This window comes from Aquarana catesbeiana, linkage group LG06 (genome assembly GCF_042186555.1).
Source record: "Aquarana catesbeiana isolate 2022-GZ linkage group LG06, ASM4218655v1, whole genome shotgun sequence".
Classification (NCBI taxonomy): domain Eukaryota; kingdom Metazoa; phylum Chordata; class Amphibia; order Anura; family Ranidae; genus Aquarana; species Aquarana catesbeiana.
This window is the reverse complement of record NC_133329.1, coordinates 34,649,735-34,665,688: the sequence shown is the minus strand read 5'-3', so window position 1 is coordinate 34,665,688 and position 15,954 is coordinate 34,649,735. Positions and strand designations below refer to the sequence as shown.

The following is a 15,954-nucleotide window of genomic DNA, read 5'->3' as shown; positions in this document are numbered from 1 at the left end:
AAGAGAAAAAGAATGAATCAAGAAAAGAAGAAAGGAAAAGGAAGAAAGAAAAGGAGAAAGAGGGCCAACCAGAGACTCATTAAGGTACAGATAGGTATTGTATCCATGGATCCCATGCCGCATCAAATTTCCTAGTAGAATTGCAGAGGACACAGGTGAGTCTGTCATTAACCATGATCCAATTACGTTTTTTTTTTTCTCATAATCAAGGGGAACTATTGACTGCTTCCAATATTTAGCTATAGTTATTCTTGCTGCCAAAAACATACTGTATATGTAATTAGTTTCACTGTTTTTTTTAGGAACTTCCTCAGGACATTTTTGAAAGAGCGCCGGTTCTGAGGATCTACAGATGTTAACCCCTATCACTGAATACACCAGATTAAATATTTTAATCCAAAATCTAATGACTACAGGACACTGCCACCAAACAGGATACATCGTACCCATCTGGCCACAGTATCTAAAGCAAGTGGGGGATGCCGATGAGTGCATCTTCGCAACTCTGATTGGGACCAAATACCAATGTAGGAGTGTTTTGTAGTTTGCTTCAATTAGAGTTGTGTTAAAAGATACCTTGGATAAAATATAGGCAATGTCTTGCCAGTCAGATATTTCCAAAGTGGTATTCAAGTCCCATTCCCATTGATTCATGTAAGGAAGCTTAGTGGTTGGATCCGTAAGAGTAGCACACATCATAGATACCTGTCCCTGGAAGAGGCCTTTCATTTGACAAGATAATTCAAAAGTTGTAAGTGGAAGGGGTCCACTTAACAAATTAAATTTAGATAGTACAAAAGAAATAAGCTGGCTATACCTGAATATCTCACAAGAGGGCATCTGTAATGTCTCCTTAAAATATTGCAAGGTGTACGATTGATCTCCGCTAAGATAGTCTCCTATCCTAGAAACGTCCCTTGTTAAGCCACCATTGAAATGATGTTGGAGTCAGTCTTTAGTAAAACTCGGGATTTCAGAACATGGGGGCTAGCAGGGTATGTGGAGATGACAGGGATTTACAATGTCATAGTCCATCCCAGACAGCTAGTGAATGAGAAGGGTACACCATATAGGGGGTCGAAGACTGCTAGGAAGCCACATTAGGGAACCAATGGCAAAAGGATGGCAAGAAAGAGCCTCAATTGAGAACCAGAGGGGTGTAGACCCCTTAGCAGTTGTATAGGAGAGCTGAGCTGTTTGAGTGGCTTGATAATAAGTCTGTAAATTAGGGAGGCCAAGCCCACCACGCAGTTTTGAGACATACAACGTTAATTTATTCATTCAGGGTTTTTTGCTACCCCAGATAAAGCGGAGAATTTCTGACTGTAACCACTGTAAATCTCCCCTTGGGACTGCAATCGGTAAGGTCCTAAAATAAAAAAGTATCCTGGGTAAAAATGTAATTTTAAGAGAGTTGATTCTGCCAAACCAAGGTGTAGAATAATCTGCCCAACAATGAAGATCTTCCTGAAGTCGGCGAAAGAGTGGAGGATAATTATCCTGGTAAAGAGTGTAGATCGAAGGTCAATAGGAAACCTAAATATGGAAGGGAAGTTTATGCCCATTGAAAATTATAAATACTCTGTAAAGTCATTACCGCTGAGGGGGGCAAAGAAATATGGCCTTTTTTTGTATTCAAGGAAAGCCCAGAGAGCTGAAAGAATTGGTGTAACAAGGTCAGCAGGTTAGGTAAAGTAATATGAGGGTTAGCGATGTACATAAGAACATCGTCAGCAAACAAGGCACATTTATGCTCTTGTTGTCCACAACATATACCATGAGTATTAGGATGGGGTCGGATAGCCACAGCTAAGGATTCAATTGCTAGTGCAAATAACAATAGGGAGAGCGAACAACCCTGTCTTGGAATGTTGAAACTAAAGGGATAATAAAGTAGCATTCAATTCAAAGCTCTTAATAGCTTGGGAGCCATCACTATCCTTGATTCAGAAATCATTAGTGTTTTCTCACACAGGTCATCAACTTGATGCATTTACGAGTTTGAAAAGCTCCTTGGACAATTAATGCAGTGTGAGGACATTATGAATATTGAAGGTGTTCTTGAAAGTGTGAATGTGTCATGAAGTTCATAATTTGCATCTGCGCCTTGGTCTTAGCTATACAACTGCACTCACAATGCCTGATGAGATTCATTCCATTATTGTCAGTGTTACTGGATGCTCATGAAGAAAACATGAGGGATGAGAACAGTGGCAATGAATTGTAGGATCCGCTACACTACATGGCCAAAAGCATGTAGGCACCCCTTGAAATAATTGGGTTCAGGAGTCTTCAGTGAAGTATACTGTTAATGATGCAGCATATAATGAGGTTTCCAAACCTGTGGCAACAGTTTAAGGAAGTCTCTTTTCTGTTCCAGCATTAGCTTGCCCTTTTACACAAGGTCATCTCCATAAAGACATGGTTTGATGACTTTGGTATGGAGCAACTTGGGTAGCCTACATAGAGCCCTGACCTCAACCCTACTAAAATGCTTTTGGATAAATTAGACCACTGAATACAAGCTTGGTCTTCTTGCTCACCATCAGTGCCCAACCTCACAAATGCTTTTCCGGCTAAAAGAACACAGATTCTACAGACATACTCCAAAATCTTGAGGAAGCTTTCCTAGAAGAGTGGATTATAGCTGCAAAGGGGACAGCGAGCCCTATATATTAATGCCCACGGTTTGGGAATGATATGTCCAACAAGCTTAAAAAGGTGTAATGGTCAGGTTCTGACAAATGTTTGGCCATATAGTATACAGTATGTGCAGGTGTTTTAGGAAAGATCTTCATTTGACAAAGAAATTTTTCTTTTTTTTAAGATATTCTCATTTGATCCAATACCAAATGTTTGTAATTCTTGCTTGCCAAAAGCAGGGACTGTTATAGGGGCAGCAGGAGGTGGTGGAAGTACTCCTAAGAAGTATACACTGAAGAGTGTCCAGTCTCCTAAACCCATACATAAAACATCTTTTATTTCATTATTATCACTATAGACCAGGGCTCTGCCATTCAGGTTGTTGTCTCTTATCTTCTGTCGATACAGTTGGAGGTTCTCCTCCTGGAAACCTAGTTTACTCATCTGGAAATAAAAAAAAAAAGAGGTTGTGGTTCATAAATATAAATTGAAGAGTGAGGATGGATGTGCATGGGAAATGCATAAAATGACTTTGACATGTAGTATGATAATAATACAGGTATTTCTTATTTGAAAAATAACTTTTCTAACTCCATCTGACACCACTGGATCTGTTCAATAAGGCAATTTGTAGAAAGAGTCATTTTTAAAAATCAGCACATAAACAGTAATTGGTATGCAAGGATAGTATGAAACAGAATACACTTACCTCTTTACAAACGTCATCTACACTCATGTTCAGTAAAGTCAACATGGTCAGTCTCTGACTCTTCTTGGCTTCCCACATGTTGTTACTGCCTCGTAAAAGTTCCATCTGTCTTTTGATGGACTGGTCCAAATTGACAGTGAATGGCAAAAAAAAGTTGGCATCTGCTACAGTAAAATTTCCATACAATAGTTTGTGGAAAATCTCTGGGTTTCCATCCAACTCCAGAAGTTGTTTGAGATTTGTTTTTATGGCATCTAACTCTTCCAAAGACTTCTCAAAAACATCCCAAAGGAATGTTTGAGCGTAGATAGAAGATTCTCCTGTCGCATCGGTTTGATCAAGGCACCTCTTCTGTTGTTCGTCTTCAATGCACTGTAATATCCAGCTGAGCCGACAGGGCCATTGAGTTGCCAGAAGTACCCATTCTGTTACTTTGTGAGGCCTAATCTTAGTCCTTGGCACTTCTCTGACCATAAGTCTAATTGTTATAGCGAGAGTGTTTACTATCCTGTTGATGTGGACAACGTTGTCTGTGGTATAGTCTTTCATGTTTTCATCAAAGAGGTATTTGAAGGTGTCATTTATTAAGGTTTTGGTCTTTGGTCCTTTATCTGCACTAAAGTTGCTAGGTTGTCCTAGTTCTCTAGAGCATCTGATGTTCAAGGGAAAGTCCTGGACTCCAAAACCATTTTTATAGGTACTTTGTGGTTGAAGGAGTTGTTCTTTCTCATCTGATACCTCTAATAAACTTTCTGTAACATTTGCTTCTTCTGTTTCTCTTTTCAGCTTACCTGGTCCTTTAATTATCTTTTTCATCAAGAAACACTTAGTATCACGGTCCATTTTGGGAATGCAAAAAGGCAGAGTTATAATACGGTTTAAGAACTGATAACCATTGTTTGCCATGCCTTTCATCAATCGTGAGCTTTCTACACATTCCACAATGATCCTAGGGTCTACCGCTAGAATAGAGATAAATGGGGCACTGGGATCGGAGAGTAGAATATTCATGGCATTTAAGACTCCTACTACTTTTCCTGGCATGCAACTGTCCAGGTTTGTGATCTCTAAAACTACTTTAATTTTCTGCCGTTGGAAGATTTCCATGAGTTGGAGGTACTGGGTGATGATCTGAACCTCATGTTTTACATCACTCATGAAGCCCAGCTGGGAACTCATGTCTGTCCGGTTCATCTTTTTCTGCACCACACCCTTTTGGGTGATAATTGTGTTCGTAATGGTCACAATAACCTCTCTTAATATCCCTACTGCAGATATGCCAATCACAGCTGCCCCAACGCTTTCAGCAATAGCCAACATATTTCCAATTGGGTCACCTAATGGAAAGCCATATATAATAAACAAAGCACCAACGCCAATATCAATCAAGATGACTAAAATGGTAACAGTCCAGAGTGGGAGACATAAGAACCTCTTACTAACCCATTCTTGTTTGAGTGGTGCATCAATAATTTGAGTTTTCCCGCTTACAGCTCGATAGACACTTATGGGAATCAGTCCAAAGTGGTTCTCAATACCATCACAGAGGGTGGTAACAAGACCAGCCCAGAGATGGTCACTGCCTGCATATTCCCATGCACTGAAACGAATGAAGATAAAATGTATGTTCTCTCGTTCTTTGTGCTTTTCTGTTAAGACGGGATGGTAAAATATCATAAGGAAGATGAGTTTGATGAGATCTTTTCCTATGCATTTTCTTATTCTCTGCCTGGTCCTTGCAACTTCATCCTGTTCTTTCTTTGATGATTCCAAACATAGATATGCTGCAAACCAAACCATGAGAATGAAGTATAAGTAAATAGAGCTGAATATGTATTTAGGTTGGGACAAGGTGTGGCAGGTGGGACTGGCCCAGGTTCAGTGTTTTTTATGTGTGGGGCATTGCTAGGAACTATCTGACACTCTGTGATGGCAGCATCACTCCTATCAGGCAGAGCAAAGGCCATGATAACTGCTGGATGGGGATTCTACACTCTCTTTCCTCCAGTAGCTGCAGCCTAATGTGGCCAGCATGGAGAGGAGAGCAACTACTGCGAACAGCTCTTGGGGAATGAGGTCCAGCTGTCCCATTTTCTGCTTACCCCTGTCATGGGAGATATCACTTAATCACTTGACCAGAGATGGGAAAGATGGGAAAGAGAAGCTGCCTTTATTGCCAGGTAGGATCCGTGCCGAGGTGAGGTTTGTGAGAAATATGAGTACACAGAGGGTGGGGAAGCAACTCAGCCCCAGATTTGCATAATTGCTCTGGGCTGGTGACTATAAAAGTTGAAGCTATAAGACTGTCATGATAGCCAGGCCACTAGCATTTTACAAATAGGAAGGTAATGGCAGTCTACATATTGCATATTTTCCTTTAAAGTGGTCGTAAAGACACAAGGTTCTTTACCTTCATGCATTCTATGCATGAAGGTGAAAACCTTCTGTGTGCAGCAACCCTCCTCTAGCCCCCCTAATATTTACCTGAGCCCCCCTACGATCCAGCGACGGGAGCAGGATCATAAGGGGGCTTTCCATCCTAGGCTATGGGATGTGTAGGGAGATACAACTCTAGTCCCTGCATGCAAGGGCAGGGCCGCTTTTAGAAATCATGCCCCCCCCCTCCGTGCAAAAATTTCAAAATGAAAATTCCCTTCCTAGCACACAAATCTCCCTCACCCCCCAAAAAATCACCCACCTAGCACATCCTCTTTCTTCTCAAACTTTCTATCCTAGCACAAATCTTCTCCCCCAGATTCCCCCTCTCAGCACAAATCCCCCCTAATCCTTCCTATTAGCCCAAATTGCCCCACCACCTCCTGGCTCAAAATCCCCCATCTCCCCTCCCAGCACAAATCTTTTTTCTTCAATCCCCCTCCTAGGACAAATTTCCACAAACCCCTCCTCCTAGCACAACCCCCTATAAATTGCCCTTCCCAGCACACGTTCTTCCTCCCTACTCACTCTCACTCTTACTGTAGATTGCATTGTACTGTACACAAACACACACCGCCCCCTATTCTCATTTGCTGCTGTCGGGAGGTGAGGAGCCCGTGGAGGAGATAGGGGGTGGTGTGTGTGTACAGTGCAATGCGATCTACAGTAATGCCCTGTAAACACGATCGGACTTTCCGACAGAAAATGTGCGATCGGAGCTTGTTGTCGGAAATTCCGACTGTGTGTGACTTTTTCCATTGGAATTTCCAACACACAAAGTTTGAGAGCTGGCTATAAAATTTTCCGACAACAAAATCCAATCGCGTAAATTCCGATTGTGTGTAGACAATTCCGACACACAAAGTGCCATGCATGCTCGAAATCAAGCAGAAGAGCAGCACTGGCTTTTGAACTTCATTTTTTCTCGGCTCGCCGTACGTGTTGTACGTCACCGCGTTCTTGTCGTTGGGAATTTCCTACCAACTTTGTGCAACTGTGTGTATGCAAGACAAGTCTGAGCCAACATCTGTCAGAAAAAATGCGATGGATTTTGTTGTCGGAATGTCCAATCATGTGTACAAGGCATAACAGTGATCCAGTCTCCTGCACTGTATAGGCCAGCACTCTTCTGACAGGAGGTGAGAGCACAACACAGCACACCTCCTCCTGGCTCTTCATCTCTCACCGCTCCAGCCTCCAGTCTGCCGTCTCCTCATCCTGGCTGTGAGTGCTGGCAGCGGTGGGGACGGGGAGAAGGAGCTCAGTGGTAAACAGCCATAGGGGCAGAACTGAAACATGGGTTGGCACAAAAACCCACCCCAGCACCCCCTAAATTCGGGCCCTCTGTGTCTCTCACCTAGCAGCTGAAAGCCGGCGGGAGGGAGAGGGGGAGAAACTGGCTTTGAGTTGCTGGATGAGAGACGCTGTCATTCTTCATTCTCTGCTCCACCGATCCTCCTGCTGTTCGGGCCCCGTGTGTTCCCGGGCCCCCTACAGGAGGGCTGGTGGTCCCCCCCTATCAGCAGCCCTGTGCAAGGGTATCTCCATAGGATACTGCAGAAGAAAGGGGACTAAAACAGGGAACCTGGGCTGTGGTGATGGCACCAGCTTAACCTGGAATATAGTCAAGGATTAAAGAAATCAGCTGCTGAAATTGCTTAAAAAAACCTGAGAATTTAATATCATTTTAACCTTCAAGCGCTGAACTCTGAGGTTTAAAGATCAGCAAAAAGAAATGAAAAAGTACATAAAGTATATATTATTATTATTATTATTATTATTTAAATTTTATATTATTACACAGTTGTTAGTTCTCCTTTGCACAATTTCTTTATAACCCTCCCTGATACAAACTTCTTTTTTTTGCAAAGTACAAACCTCCAACATCTTATCAGTTTTTAGCTGAGGAGACACACTGGGACTTTTTGGGATCAGTGTCATGCTTACCCCTAATGCAGGGGGTCAGACACTATGTCATGGTTATGCAGTAATCTTTCTCTGTCAGCTTACCTCATCTCATGTGTTCAGACTAAGAGGCCAGTCACTCTCACCTGGCTATTTTTATAACCTCTCCTCTAAGCATGGCTCCACCCCAGGCCCTATCAGGGAATCCTATATTAACCTGTGCACTGCAAGCTAGAGGTGTTGATCAACCATTGTGTATTCATTTGTATTTGGTTTACTGCTTGCCGTGTGCTCTACGTTTGTCTCTGTTATCGACCCTGGCATGTTCTCGACTATTCATGTTTGCTCGTGATCCTGACCTTTTGGCGTGTCCCGACTATCCCTGTTTGCCTGTGACCCTGAACCTTTGGCGTGTATTCTGTTGTCCCTGTCTGCTAGTCGCCCTGACCTTTGCCTTATCCCTTTACTATCCTTGTTGTTCCAGCCTGCTTCTTCCTCTATCTCCTGTAGTCTACTGTGAGCGTGAGCTGTGAGACCCTGGGGGCCGCAACCTGGAGCCAGACTGCAGCGCAGTCCATCCTCACCACTAAAGGCTCTGGTGAACACCTGCTGGCTCTTAGACTCCGTGCCCTGGGGAATCTATGCTCTAGCTCCCACAGGGATCTGTGTTGGTGATCTAGTAGACCTGCTTCCTGAACCTCCCTGGGTACTATCCGCAGCAGTCAGTCCCAGGGTCCACTATCTTAGTGGTGCACTTCCGGCTCCTACGGAGTGCATCTGTCACCTGGTCTCAGGTGACCTGACACACTATAGTTAGCTTCTGTGTTCTTCACCTATAGCAGCCCACTTTCCCATAAGGGAAGCCTACTAGTACTTGTGTATAAGTCCTGCCCCCAGGACTTATGTACAATGCTATAGTGCCTGGCCACCACACTGGGGCAGGTGTGAACTGAGCAAAGAAAATGGGTACTTGTCACTGGCAGACAGGTAGAGTGGTTCAATGAAAGTCCAGGTACGAGGCAGGCAAGGTTCAGAATAGTCAGGGTCAATCTGTAGTCAAAAGGCAGGCAGAGAAACAGAGAGCATGTGTTACAAATGCAATATCGCAAGCATGAGACTGCAGGCTTGGCTGGCCTAAATCAGGTTTGGTCTCCACCCAGAGACTGGCCACATCAATCACCTTGCAGGTGGACACACAGACAAGGAGAATGCCACAGCCAAAACCAGGATGCTGGAATGAGGAGCATGAGCGTTACACACTCCTGACACTCAGGAAGACTGTGTTAGGCATACAAGATAATATCAGTGCTGACCAAGGTGGCCCGAATTCCTGATAACAATAAATCTACTCACAACTGAGGGGGGGGGGGAGCAAGGGATATGTGAGACTAGGGACAGTATGAAATACAATCTGATGATCTATCTGACTTCAGTGGATCGGGATAATGACACAACACTGGATCTATGTTATTTATAATATATGCACACTGAAATACCATGTTGCCTCATCAAACTCTATAATGGGGCCCCTTCCCACCCTCAGGTCCCATAGCAGCCATATGGCCACATGTTATGCCAATGTAGTGTTTCTGGGATATGATTTAATTAACTTTTACATACTGCCTGGAGTTGCCCATTCAGCCATGCTTTCAATTCACACAGAACCACACACATTTTATTCATGCTCATTTTAACAGGCCCTTTGTAGTCCTCCATAACGGGACAACTGAGAGATGTACATGGGGCCTTTCTGAATAAAATAGGTTGAATACAATATGTTCCTAAATTGTTCTGATACTTACTTTCAATCTTGTTGAGTAGAAGGTCCTTGCGTCTACCCCATGGAGCATAAAATCCCACTGTCACCGGAGAAACCACATAATATAGTGCCTTGGCCAGAGAAAAGCAGTAGACATCGTCCTTGGTTTTGAATCCTATAAAAACACAGTAAATAAGTATAAGGAATGGAAGGTGGCAGTCAGGGAGACAGAACGGTAAACATATCCCAATAAGAACATTATACATTACTTACTAGGACACACCATATCATCACCTAGTAATGTCCAGCTTCACCGGAGATCCTTATACCTGTGAAAACCAGCAAACCTTTCTGTTATTATGACCAGACAATTATATCAAGACCAAAGTTCATGGCAAGTAGCATAGTACTCTTCTGTCTCCTCCATCCTCTAACATTCTCCCAATCCCATTTTCTGTCAAAAGAAAAATATTATTTATTTATTTACACTAAGGGGTCAAGGTATAAAAAAATGTTGTTTGATTGTCTCGAACATTTGCACAGTCCTCATAAATAATCCCCATATTTAATGTCTTATGATCATCAGCTCCATCTAGTGGCCATCATGCTTTAATTTCTTGAACGGGCTATTTCAGGAAAATACTGCACTATGACCACTAGTTGGAGCTGACGTTCATAGGAAATACATATTGGACAACAGGGATTGTTTGTATGTGTATACACTGGGAGTTGTGTGTATCAAAAAATCTAAAGAACTGCATCTGCACACACACACAACTTTTCAATGCAAATTAAAAAAGGAGCATAAACTGGGTTATGTTATATAATTCCTGTATAATAATAATAATGACCCACTTCTATTTGAAATTTCTTTGCTTTGTTTTACTGAATGTTTTTCTGTTGTACTGAATCAACCTCTGAACTTGACATCCTGCAATAAATTTGTGACACAAAGCATCATAGCTTCAGCGTGCGAACAGCCGCCCCATCTATATGGTAGGTATTAGGTAGGCAGTCAGGGACCAGTAAAACCACAAGTCAATGGTCTTCCTCCATGGTCCCGCTTCTTTGCACACCTGGGTTTGTTTTTGTTTTTTACAAAAGAAATACTTTGTTTATATTACATTTATTATATTCAATTAAATATATTATATTTTTTTCCTTTTTTTTCCCCTTTTTTTGCCACTTAATATATCACTTTATACATCTCAATCTTCATTTTATTAGAAAATTATTATACAAGTGTATAAATATGCATACATTAATGGCATTTTACAAATACATTATACAAGTTTACGTAACAAAGACAACAAAAACAACAAAAATAAAAAAAAAAAATAAAAAAAGGGGGGGGGGGGGGGACAACTAAAAAAACATGGCAACACATAAACATCATATTTTGAAAGATTATTATGTCTTATTTAGATTCTGCTAAGGTCCCCTCAACCATTCTAATTTCCTGATGACTCCCTAAATATATTATATTAAACATATATATATATATATATATATATATATATATATATATATATATATAAAAAACATTCCAGCATTCTCTAAAATTGTTACATTTTCTCATGTTACAACTACATGTGTGTGATGCTCCTCACCTTCATCTAGTGGCCATAATATGGTATTTTTCTACTACCCATTAAAAAAAACATTCCTTCGATATGGAAAATAGACAATTTGTAAGGTATTTGGTGCTACACCACAAAAAAATCAAATAAAAGTAGCAAAAAAAAAAAAAAAAAGGAATACACAAAACAAATGCAATCTGCTTAGTTTCACAGCACGCCATCTAGTGGGACAACTGTGCCAAAATACAGCCTGCCACAATATCTGTTATTAAAATGCTTCCTCCTATTTGTCGTACTTTCTATAAATAGATATAAACAAAGCACCATACATGGAGACATGCTCTTTAAAAATTCAAAAGGGCCTGAAAGCCCAGCTTATAAACAAGATGTGAAAAAGCACCATTTGAAGGTTATTCTTACACTTGTGATTGAGGGAAGCGATAAAAATACATGGTTGAGCTGCATATTTATCACCCCCGACCACCACCCTGTGGCTGTTAAAATGCTGCAGCCGCAATGCTTTGGATCTCGCATGTATGCCCCCTGCTGTGTGCAGCAGACAATACCACCCAATTTTGTGAGTATACTCTAAGCTACATGTTTTGGTGTTCCACTAATAATACTTGTTGGTGTCCACCCTTTGGAGCTAATTAACCAACATACCATTAATCATATATTGTAACTTGGTCTTGGTGTGCCCTCTGTGGTCGCACGGCACCCTTTGTGTCCCCTGCATCGTCTCGGTGGCTCTGAGTTGGCAACACTGGGAGACTGTGTCTGTGTCAGCTTTTGAATGGTTGGACATGGCGAATATAAATATAAACCTCCCTCCTAGACTGTAAGCTCTAATGAGCAGGGCCCTCCGATTCCTCCTGTATCGAACCGTATTGTAATTGTACTGTCTGCCCTAATGTTGTAAAGCGCTGCGCAAACTGTCGGCGCTATATAAATCCTGTATAATAATAAATAATATTATTTGATTTTTGTTACTGTTTTTTTTCTTGCATGATTAAGTTTGTATTGCTTTATATTAGTATAGCATATTTTGTCTTTTTTGAACAGTGACCTTTTAATAAATCCCCTGAGGAAGCCCTTAGTGGCGAAACATGTTGGGATATAAACACCACATCGCCCCCCACCCTGAAAATACCTTCTGTGACTGATAACATGACAATCTGCTAACTCTTATTTTTATGCCAAACTCATTTTTAATGATGTATTCGAAAACGTGTTATTTTTGTTATAAAAACTTTTTTGGTACTATCTTGCTTATGGTGTAAAGGAAATTTGTAAGTTCTGTATGTAATTGTATTCTATTTTGTATGTATTGCACACTGCCCTCACTGTGCACACGGCACTAATAATGTTTTCATTACATGTTTCCATTCTTTCGAGTCCTGATTAGAATTAGCCTGCCTATGTTACGCCCCTTGTTACAATTGTAATATTAATGTGATACCTAAGTAATCATGTGTATAAAAACCTTTAATTGCGTCATAATAAAGCAGAACAGTTATTTGGAAAGATGTGGAGTGTATCTTTTGTGTCTGTTCCCTACTGTAGTAGTTATTATTAATTTGGAACCACTAATCAATATGAGGATAGAAGTTGTCTATCTATAAATTTCCATGTCAATGGCACAGCTAAAATGCCACTAAAGTCCTTCCTGTATATGTATATATATATATATATATATATATATATATATTATATATATATATAACACAATGAACTTGACCCATTCAAAAAGATATAAAAGGTTTTCTTGTGCTAATGAGTGAATCATTCTGCATGAGGCTACATGTACACGGGCACATAGGAGTGACCAGGGGAACCCACCAATGAGAATCAGTAGATTCTTGCTGGCAGTATTAAACAATGTCTGCAAACACTGCAGCTGGCAGCTGGGGCGGACCTCACTGCTGTTCAAGTGTAATCTCCCATCTGAGCAGTCACATGCAAATAGAACCTTTGACCGACCCTGGGTGCAGACACGGCCAGATTTGGCATTTCTGAAGAGTTCTGGATGCAGCCAATCACCAGTTTCTATGCAGCCATGGCACAGAATGCTGCTGCGTCCAGAGGCCATGTTCAGCCGCTTCTAAAAGCAGCAAACGAATCGCACCGCCATATGAATGGAGCCTAATGCCCTGTACACATGGTCGGATTTTCAGACGGAAAATGTGTGATAGGACCTTGTTGTCGGAAATTCTGACCGTCTGTACACAAATCCAACGCACAAAGTGCCACGCATGCTAAGAATAAATTAAGAGACGAAAGCTATTGGCTATTGCCCCGTTTATAGTCCCGACGTACGTGTTTTACGACACCGCGTTCAGAACGATCGCATTTTCCGATAACTTTGTGTGACCGTGTGTAAGCAAGACAAGTTTGAGCCAACATCCGTCTGAATAAATCCATGGATTTTGTTGTCGGAATGTCCGATCAATGTCCGATCGTGTGTACGGGGCATAACACAGCTTCAGAACTCTCACCATTGAATCATTTTTTCTCTATTAATCACTCATGTATTAGGTGAACAGGTCACATTTTTCTACTCACCAGATACATATTTCCTGGGTAGACCTATTAGGGGAAAAAGAAAAAGAAAACGAAATGTAGCAGCGCTAAGGATAAGGATGAGTGATAAATGAATATCACTAGTGGTATGTGATGAAAAAAGTAATTAGAAAGTGTACTGACATAAAAATGAATAATTATATACCAATAATGAAACCTGGTGAAGAATCCAATATATCAAACCAAGTGCTAAAAAAGGAAAAATTAAAAACATAGATTGACAATCATAAAAGTGAATAATCATGAAAATAAAACATGTAAATAAAAGAGTCCCTTGATGGGAGGAAGTACATTGATCCCTCCTTGGTGATATCAATACAAAAATAAAAATAAGTGTTCAGAAAAGGTTAAAATGTTCACAAAAATTGAATAAAATGGTAATTTCGTGACAAATCCACCACCGCATCAAAAAAGTGACCACCATAAGAAATGCAAGCTTACCAAGTAGCAAGCAAATGGGCCTTTATCCCAAGGTAATCAGGTAACTCTAATCCCGGGCTGGTGTCCTATAGACAAGGCAGGTATCTCAGGGGGGTTCAGCACTCCACCAGATACTGAGGGTATTCAGCAGGCTCTCCTAAGCCGGGAACCTCCAACAGGCGGTCATAGAGGACCAGGTTAAATTAGATGAGTTCAGTGTGTGGTGAAAATCGCCAGTCCTGGATTCTCATAAACATCCTATTTATGGTCCTGTTTTCCCTTTTCAGCTGGTGGCACTGGTGTGATCTTAGACCTTTTAGGCTTTTTCCATATGAGAGGAGCTCATTCCACGCCTGTTTGTCAGTTGATTATGGTATAATTAGGTATACAGTATATAGGCTTCAGTACAACTTACTCTAAAGTTAACATGACTTTGACTCGGACTTTACCCTTATAAAAAAGATTTAGGAGGCAGTACACACCTACATATTCACACGTCATTCACGCTCCTGTGTAAGTAAATGATGAACAGGTTATACGATGTACAATATAAACTTGTAAAATCTGTTAAAGCTAAACTCCAGGAATTACACAAACACTACCCATACAGTGGGGCCCTCCCAAGATGAAAGAGTTAAAATAGATTTCCAGGTATGATCTGTATTGTATAGTTACATAGGCCTCTCATTTGGCACCACTGCCATTCACCGATCGCATTTTTTTTTTTTTTTATTAATGAATACAGGGTGTTCTCTGATTGGTAGAGAGGAGGGGTGGTGACATCACAATCATTCCTGTTCTGAGCGGCTTCCCTTCTGCACACTGATCATAGGGGATCACTGACTTGATGCCGCTGCCATTCACAGAATGCATTGTATTTTATTAACCACTTGCCACTAGTATAACATAGATACAGTGCCTTGAAAAAGTATTCATACCCCTTGAAATTTTACACATTTTGTCATGTTACAACCAAAAACGTAAATGTATTTTATTGGGATTTTATGTGATAGACCAACACAAAGTGGCACATAATTGTGAAGTGGAAGGAAAATGATAAAGGGTTTTCAACATTTTTTACAAATAAATATGTGAAAAGTGTGGGGGGTACATTTGTAGGGCGCCCCCCGGAGTCAATACTTTGTAGAACCTCCTTTCACTGCAATTACAGCTGCAAGTCTTTTTGGGGATGTCTCTACCAGATCTAGAGAGGGACATTCTTGCCCATTCTTCTTCTTTTGCAAAATATCTCAAGCTCTGTCAGATTGGATGGAGAGCGTCTGTGAACAGCAATTTTCAAGTCTTGCCCCAGATTCTCAATTGGATTTAGGTCTGGACTGTGACTGGGCCATTCTAATACAGGAATATGCTTTGATCTAAACCATTCCATTGTAGCTCTGGATGTATGTTTAGGGTCGTTGTCCTGCTGGGAGGTAAACCTCCACCCCAGTCTCAAGTCTTTTGCAGACTCTAACAGGCTTTCTTCTTAAGCCACGCACACACTAGCTGAATGTCAGACAGAAAAAGTCTGACGGAAGATTTTCATCGTCTATTCCGATCGTGTGTAGGCCTCATTGGACTTTCTTTTTCGAAAATTCTGACGGACCTAGAAATGGAACATGTTCTAAATATTTCCGACGGAACCAATTCCTATCGGGAAAACTGATTGTCTGTATGCTGCTCAGATGGACCAAAAATGACGCATGCTCTGAAGCAAGTATGAGACGGAAGCTATTGGCTACTGGCTATTGAACTTCCTTTTCCTTCCCGTCGTAAGTGTTGTACGTCACCGCATTCTGGACGGTCGGACTTTGGTCTGACCGTGTGTAGGCAAGACCGCTTGAATGGAATTCCGTCAGAGTTCTGTCGGAGAAACCTTTGAAGTTTATTCCGACTGCAAAACCAGTCGTGTGTACGCGGCC

The 15,954-nt window shown here is 41.3% G+C and overlaps 1 protein-coding gene across 1 annotated transcript; it reads right to left on the bottom strand.

The window, feature by feature from the left end:
* Positions 1–279: 279 nt before the first annotated feature.
* Positions 280–14,540, bottom strand: LOC141148294 (NTPase KAP family P-loop domain-containing protein 1-like). The gene is made up of 6 exons (XM_073635587.1): positions 14,054–14,540; positions 13,595–13,618; positions 9,726–9,781; positions 9,496–9,627; positions 3,353–5,136; positions 280–3,087 (listed from the first exon to the last, which is right to left on the bottom strand). The coding sequence occupies exons 3-6, from the start codon at positions 9,736–9,738 to the stop codon at positions 2,782–2,784; spliced, it is 2,235 nt and encodes a 744-aa protein (XP_073491688.1). The 5' UTR covers positions 9,739–9,781; positions 13,595–13,618; positions 14,054–14,540; the 3' UTR covers positions 280–2,781.
* Between the last annotated feature and the right edge of the window lie 1,414 nt (positions 14,541–15,954).